This window comes from Calidris pugnax, unplaced genomic scaffold (genome assembly GCF_001431845.1).
Source record: "Calidris pugnax isolate Ruff unplaced genomic scaffold, ASM143184v1 scaffold298, whole genome shotgun sequence".
In the NCBI taxonomy this organism is placed as follows: Eukaryota; Metazoa; Chordata; class Aves; order Charadriiformes; family Scolopacidae; genus Calidris; species Calidris pugnax.
This window is the reverse complement of record NW_015091152.1, coordinates 279,899-287,844: the sequence shown is the minus strand read 5'-3', so window position 1 is coordinate 287,844 and position 7,946 is coordinate 279,899. Positions and strand designations below refer to the sequence as shown.

Below are 7,946 nucleotides of genomic sequence, written 5' to 3'. Positions count from 1 at the left end.
GGAGAGAAAGAGAGAGGACAACGTGAACTTTGGAACAGAGGTGTGATACCGAAGGCAGGGGAGGGGGAAGTGGGTGGAAGGAAGGAAGTGTGCGCGTGGTGGGGCCAACAGCACCAGCGATGCACTCGGCTGCCCGGGGAGCCACGGGGCTCGCAGCCCGGCCGCTTGCGGGCAAGCGCTTGCACGGGCGACGCGCTGCCCGGCACCGCTGCCACAGGCCGAGCAGCTTTTAGGTTGACGGGTTTAGTTTTCAAAAGGTCCAGAAAGTTTCCAAGGGTCTTCTCAGAAATTTGCTGAGGGAGGAAAGGGAAGTGACACGCAAGTGGGGAGACTCTGAGGGTTTTATGTTGGTGAAAATCTGACAGCAACTCCGTGGTACATGCATGAGTACCGTCACACAAAGTGCCAAAAACACTTAATCTTATGCTAACAAATCAGTCATGATCTCAGCATGTTTATTACATATTTAACACTTTACTTGTTTCATAGCATCTTAAAGACACTAAGCAATTAGTTTTGTCTTTGCTGCAGAAAACCATCCTCTATCACTAAAAACGATTCTATTTACCATAGAGTAATGTTCTTTTCTTGCCTAAACTACTTACCAGCACTTTCTTTGAAGTAGTTTAACTCGCAACCAAGTAAGAAAGTCAGCACACAGAAAGCAGCTAGGCAAGGACAGTCAAATAGAGTTAAAGGGCAATTTGCGAATGTTGCATTAGTTTCATAATTGTCACTGTTAGGTTTTTATTTCTGAAAACCTCTGCCAAGAAACTTAAGACTGAAATTTCATCTGATCTGATGGGAAAATTCTTACATATTCTAAGCCTGTACTCCAATCACAGCACAAATTATACCCTTTGTAAATAAACATAGCCACAATTTTACAGGAGCATAAAAAAATCATTATCATATGCTTCCCGGAAAGCAACGCGTGTTATTCCCCAAAACCGTGCTGCTGACATTTAATGATGGCAGTGCAAACAGCGTGGATTTACACCCACATACTTACAGAAACAAAAAGAGCTACCTTCATTTTTGAGCATTTGCAGGAACGTACATGTGCAGCTCCCTGCTCTGACTCTGATCTCTGGCAAATGGAAAAGACAAACGGTGCTGGAGCAAGAGAAAGTAACTACTTCCATTACGAACCACAACATTATCACGGCCGTGCGGTAGGGAACTAGGTAGGAACTAAGAGGCACCTGCAGAACGTAACGTTAGCACCCTCACTGCCAGCAAAGGGAAGGAGAGGTTTGTACAACATGAGTAAATAACTCAATGTACCAAAGCAGAAAACTCTGCAGGCAGACTAGGTGACGTGTCCAAAAAGAAATGGGACATGGAGCACCTTGAAAATCTTGCATCTCTCTGCCACCACTTCAAAGCACGCCCTGCTCATTCTGGCACAAGGTGCTGCTATCAGCTTGCTGCTCAGGAGTTCATGCAGAACCAGAAGTTTCACCTCAACATCTGGAGTCCCACCACTATCCTATAGTCACCACTGCTGACAGTCATGGCAGAGCAGACTGACGGCATGTGGAGAATAAATAGTCCATCTCAACACCAACTATTCCGGGTTCAGACAGAGTGGGAAGGCAGGCCTGGATCACTCCACCACCACTATGTTGTTATTTCTGTGAGTACAGCCTCCTTGGCTTTCAACTCAGTACTTCGTAAACAGAAATTGTTCAATCTTCCAGTCTCCTGCAAAGCCCTTTAACACCTCACTGTGTCCACTCAGTTTCTGTCTACTCATCACTGTCCAGGTAATAGCAATGCATCAGCTCACAGGAATTTCGTTTTTCTTAGCTAGCAAACAGGGATGTTCATTGAGACGTGGTGAAAGACGCACCTGTGGAGCTACAAAACATTATTTCAACTTAGGCAACTCCTCCCCTGACCTGAAAGGGCTGACGCTGTGCTTCACGAGGTGCAGCTCCCTGTGCCCATTCTGCAGCCTCGCTGCCCATTGGCACCTTCTCACCACTGGTTCAAACACCAGCGACTCTCAGCGAGACCAGCAACACTTCCTAGCATTTCCTGCTGCGATCCACAGCTCAGATAATCGAACCACACTGCAGCTGCTCATTTTGTTTATTGAATGAGATATTTATAAAAAGAGGAACGCTTCTGAAACATAGCCACACAGATGCCTGCCTCTGCAAACAGGCATTAAGAGGATAGATGGGAGACCTGAAGTCCTTTTCCTCCCTCCTGAAGAATGCAGGATACAGTCCAACCTAAGGTCACGTTTCATGCTCACAGAAATACTGAATCACTGCTGCAAAGACAAGGACTAAGTGGCTTCAAAGGGCCTTCTCACTGGCCAACAGCAGGAGAAAAGTGCAAGCAGAAGACAAAATTAAATCCAGAACCCCATGCACTTCCCTCAACACTCAGGAGGCACTCTACCAAGCTAAGACATGAAGCTTACAGTACCTGCTGCCTTTCTCTCAGCACTCATCAACCTCCTAAAGGCATACGGTAACCTGATTTATACAAAGACAGCTTCATTTAGATTTACTGTTATAAATAAATACATTTGATTCATTGTTTCCTAGTATTCATAAGAACAGGACAGTAAAAAACCAAAAAGTTGTGGAAAGGCACTTGTTTTCTCCACACACCTTGGATGTCCACAGTAATGTGTGAATTGGTAATATTTGCAGAACACATTTTACAAGGCACAAAAGGGAGTTAGCTATCTGACTCTTATTAGTGCCTTTGAAATGCCCTCTCTTACTAATCCTGCATTTTTTCCAGCACCTTTAACCCAAGTATCAAAGCAATTTACAGACATTAGGTAAGTCTTTTTTTCTTTTTACTAGACGCACAGACAACCTGAGTTACAGAAAGAGCAAAGCTCAAATGAGCAAAGTAATTTCAGAGTTAAGCTGTCTTGAAAAAAAGGACAGCATGTACCTCTCAAGGGCAATGCATTTAACAAGCACATCCTAAGAGAGCAGCCCTTGTAACTGTCCTGGCCACATTTCCAAAAGGTGTGGATGGTAATGTCACAAGGAGGTCAAGGCACTGGGCTTGTGGAAAAATGAGCTTCATCCCTGTTTATGGAGGGATGAGTCAGTAACATGGCTGGAAGCAGAACTGCAAACATCAGTCCAGTTCTGCAACCGACCATAGCTCTGTGCTTCAGCCACACGCAGCTCCTGGCCTACACCGACGCGTGAATGCACAAGGTCACATTTGCTCCTCCAGGCTTTCTGAGGCTTCTTAGAGTCACACTTCCAGGAGGGACCTGTTGTGCTCACACCACTGAGAACACATTTGCTTAATCTTCCTAACTGCAGAACTGCCTAGGGCTTTTCTCCATGGGATCCATCAAACAAAAACATGGCTGGTATCTTGTGCTCCTAAGGTTATGCAACCAGATACTCTGCTACCAGGATTTTTTTTTAAAGAGTTTCCTAACCAGTCAGTTTAGTATTTCCCTTTGCATTAGGGCCAAGAATAGACGGTTCAATGGTAGGGCTGTTCGAGCAACAGGTTGGGAAGAAGGATAGGTAGTGCTGGTCGGAGAATCAGCATGAACCTTGTGTGTACTTGAGCAAACAGCCTTGCTGAGCTTAGTCCACTGGTAAAAGAGACTAAATCAATACACATTTGGTGTGGTCCTTTGAGATTATTGGTGATGAGTGCTAGGCAAGAGCGTGGCATTACCCTATTCCAGATTTGCTGCATGCCAGGGGACTCTATAAACATTTAAACCCACAAGTGACCAAACGCTCAGCCCCAAACAACTGCCGTCTAACAGGAAACTTCAAAATAGCAGCACCCTAGTATTTCACCAGTAGCCACAGTGAGGTGGATAAAACAGTTGGCATATTGCTTGCTGTCATCGTTTCTGAAAGGCTTCTTCAGCCCACAGTGAGTCAGGAAAGTTACACCATGAAATTTCACCTTGAGTACAACAATTGAAGAGATGCATTAAGTCAACCTTTACAGAGACCCTGGGGGTTTACTCCAGCAGTGGCTGGTGCTCAAACAGTGCCACCTAGACAACCAGCCAGGCCTGCTGGGGCTGGGGCATGCTTTCACCTGCCCAATCTAGCAGGGACAGATTGACATACTTGGTGAAGAATCAAGACAAGCTATGGTTTCGTTCTCTTTGTACTATAAAAGTACAAACCACTAAATTTCCAGAAATTGCATTAGATAATTTCTAACGTTCCCAGAGAAAACGTTAGATCAAACCATCCTGTCCTAAAAAAAAAAAGGGAAGGTAACTCAAAACGTATATCGATCATGACTGTCGAGCAGGAGTATATGTAACAGCTGACTAGATTCCCAAAGCCATCAAAGCACACACTGATTGCAGTTTGAAGAATTGAGGTATAGGCTTTACTCACAAAATCTACCTGAACAGTTAGAAAGTTCCACCAGGAGCACAAATAATTCATATGGCTAAGATAAGGGTCAAAATTGCAAAATTAAATTTGTAGTCACCTTTAAAAAAAAGTCTAACAGTTGAGGATAAGCAAGGCTGCAAGTAAAAATAGCTTCACTCTTTTGCTAAAACTATGCTCTTCTACCCTCCAAAGCAGAGGGTAGAACATTCACTGTGAATGTTCTCCAGCTTTCAGTCTGGTAGTGTTTTTGTCCCTTTACTAACTCCACTCAGATGGCAGGCACAAATGACATACATGTTTTGCAGTAACGAAAATAAAATATGTAAGAAAGAATGCTAAGCAAGCCCCCTTATTGTTCCAATGCCATGACTACTTCAGTAATTGGATAGGATGGTATTCTAAAATGACGTGGTGGTGTTTTTTTTAACTGAAAAGCAAGGAAACACATTACCAATGCAGCAGTTTTCAGGAAACCAGAATGGCCAACATGGTCTGCAAATACCCTGTGTTGGACATAAACACCTACTCCTATATTGCATGCTATGATACTACACAGGGTGAAGATCCCCAAGAGTGAAAGCTGACATGCGCTTGCCCCCCAGGCTGCTGGTGTCCACCTTCCACCCCACACCTCTCTTGGTGCACGTGCAGTTCATCTTCGCTTCTCCAGATGGCCCAGGCTCCCCTTGCTCCCCAGAGAAGCAGGCGCTACCATAAAGTGGAGATACAGAGATTTGTGCTGCGGTAACTATTGGGAAGGCAACAGTTAGAAGCAAAAAGGGAGAAAGTTACCTGTCCCATCCTCACAGGCCATCCTTATTTACTCACAGGACAGTAGCAGTGGGATGCTGCTTTAAGGGAAGCTTCCAGCTCCCAGGGTATCATCCCATCACCCTGCTCCAACTCCTCACCTGTGGGACGTGCAAGAGAGGTGTGCTGGTGCCCTCTTACATTTTTTAGGAAGCCCTAGGCTTAAAAACCCACGAGTAACATGCCCTTGCCTTGTGCAAATCCAGATTTGAAATGTATGCTTGCAGCTCTCACAAAAGCTGGTGTTCCAGACACAACGTCGTACGCCCCCAATCAGGGAGGATGCTCATCTCTGCAAGGAAATGGGATCAGAGCTGCTATCTCTCTCAGGAAGCCCACTGAGGCAGGAAACGTGGAAAGGGAAGCCAAGGGACCGGGTAGCTGAAGGGAGCCTGCTTTTGCTCCTGTGGATCCTCTCAGGAGTGGGTGACTTGGGTACGGCAGAGGGGGAAAAATGGCCTTAGAGAAGAGGGTTGTTGGGAGAAATGAAGTGCTTCCAGCAAAGATTTAGAAGGCCCTGAACATCTGGGCACTCAGCAGGGCAATGCCAGCAAATCAGCCGCACAATAGCACAGGGGACGACAGCAGGAGATTCAAGTTAATCATTAGGGAAGCAAGCGAGGGGAAGAGGAAAGGGAAGGAAGACATATGCAGTGTTCACCAGTGTTTTGTATGCAACGCTACAGCTGGATACTAAAGTCCAAGAGACTAGTATGAGATGAGTCACAGGGTGTAACACAGGGAGGAAGGGGGAAATCAGAGCCCCTAAGGGACTGTATGGCACCGGGTACACAATTAAAACATCTTGGGATTTTGGTAAATGCATACTTCAAGTTCTGCCACCAACAAAGCATCAGGCTCCAGACAAAGCAAAGTACAGCTCTGCAGCACCAGGGTATGAATTAAACTGTCCGCTTCCCTCCCTTCCCCCAGTTGCTGTCATCTTCTTAATTTCCATGGCAGACTTCTCCTCATTTTTGATCCCATTAATATAGCAATTCACGTCAAATCTATAGCGGCATAATCAGCACACTATCAGTAATTAGAGAAATTAAAACAAACACAGCTCTCTGGAATGGACCTTATGCAAAGCAGCACTGGGAAAAGATTAACATCTCATTTCCTGCGCACAGAGAGCAGAGATTGTCTCGGTGACCTTAGTGATTTTGTGAAGTTCAGTTCCTCCCTGCCTCCTCCCTTCAGCCTGCTTCTGACGAACCTCCTGGCACAGGGGCAGGAGATGGCAACCCTCTCACGTCTCAGTCTCTACTCAAGCAAGTAAAAAAACCCCAGACAGAGGTGCAACAGTTCATCACAAAAAGGAAGGGGAAAGGAGACATTGATGAAGTTCATGCTTCTCCCCAAATGATTACAACCACTGTTCTAATTAAATTAAAATCTTACAGACAGCAACACTGATGTACTCAAGTGTTGTGAAAAGGCAGCTCGCGGAGGTCAATGTTGTTGTTGAAAATGCCATGATACAATTGCGTTATTGTCTAAGCACTGCAAAATATCTCAAACTAGAAAATATAAATGAAGCAAAAAATCTAGCTGAACTCAAAAAGTCTTTCTTCGCTGAGATCACAGATAATATGGGGGAACAGAGAGTAGAAACAGGCTGTGGGAAGATAATATCATGTACAACTACAAGATAATACTAAGGCAAAGAGTTTAATAAGATTCAAGGAAGGATTAGTCATTTATATTAATAATAAAGAATACTATCCATAGATATGCCAGCTAGGCAGCACAAAATATATATGGGAGGCAGATTCTGGTTCAGAATTTGGAAGCGGAATTGTTGTGCTCTAAAATGGGAGTAAAGCTTTATCAATGGGAAGTGGGAAACCCCTCTACTCACCCTTCTACAGGAGAGGCAGCGGAGCTGGAACTTGGCCCACCAGACCTGCTACTTCAAGGCAGAAGTCAACCACAGATTCAACCGCCCGATGTTAAGAAACTATCTGTCCCTGGCTCTTTTCCACAGGCAACACCAAAATTTGCATTACAGGATTGTCGCTGAAACATTCCTCTGAAGAACTTGTTACTGACCTCTGTTTAAGCAAGGCACGGAGAAAGGTGGGCCACTGCTCTGATCCACAGGGCAACCCCTTTTGTGCCTACATCATGATTTTGTTAGCACACTCACTTAGCACAAAGTGCCACAGAAGGCTGAGAGAGAGAGTTTATTGCACAGCTAGAAAAAAAAACCCCACGTGAGGCTTTGAAGTATTGTGGCCAGTGAGTAAGCAGCAGGGAAGCAGGGAGGGCAACAGAGGAAGACTTTCCAGGCTTAGATAGCTGCACATCAGAGATATTTCACTGCATCTTTTTTGCAGTCTCTTTTCTAAAAGAGGGAGTGCTGGGGGAGCCTCATCTCTGTAACGTTGGGTGGTTGTACAACTCTGCCTTTACGCGTGGGAATTCACACCCTGAACACCCGTGACTGGAGTCATGCACTCATTTCAGCGCAAAATTTCTGGAGGCCATGAAACTAAGATGGGAGAACTAAGAGGTGTACAGGGAGCTGCCCTCTCACGTGTTATGGGAAAGGAAAATCCTAGAGTTACTCCGCAGCATCTCCGGGCTGGCATGGCAGCACAAGTGTTTTCACTGGGTTGCTGTCACTGCACTGGCAAGCTGCAATCCTACTGTGTATTCAAACACATTCAAGCATCATTTCTGGTCTTTGTAGAAGGGGTGAGTGTTGCTTTCTGAACATTTTTCCTGAAGCTACAAATACTGTGAGAGCAGGATCCTTCA

General features: G+C 45.2%; 1 protein-coding gene across 1 annotated transcript in view; it reads right to left on the bottom strand.

The window, feature by feature from the left end:
- Window positions 1-7,946, bottom strand: part of ETV6 (ets variant 6) — a 186,363-nt gene that overhangs the window by 98,421 nt on the left and 79,996 nt on the right. Inside the window, exon 2 of the mRNA XM_014959248.1 lies at window positions 126-293. Coding sequence (XP_014814734.1) covers window positions 126-293 — 168 coding nt within the window. The remainder of the gene's footprint in view (window positions 1-125; window positions 294-7,946) is intronic.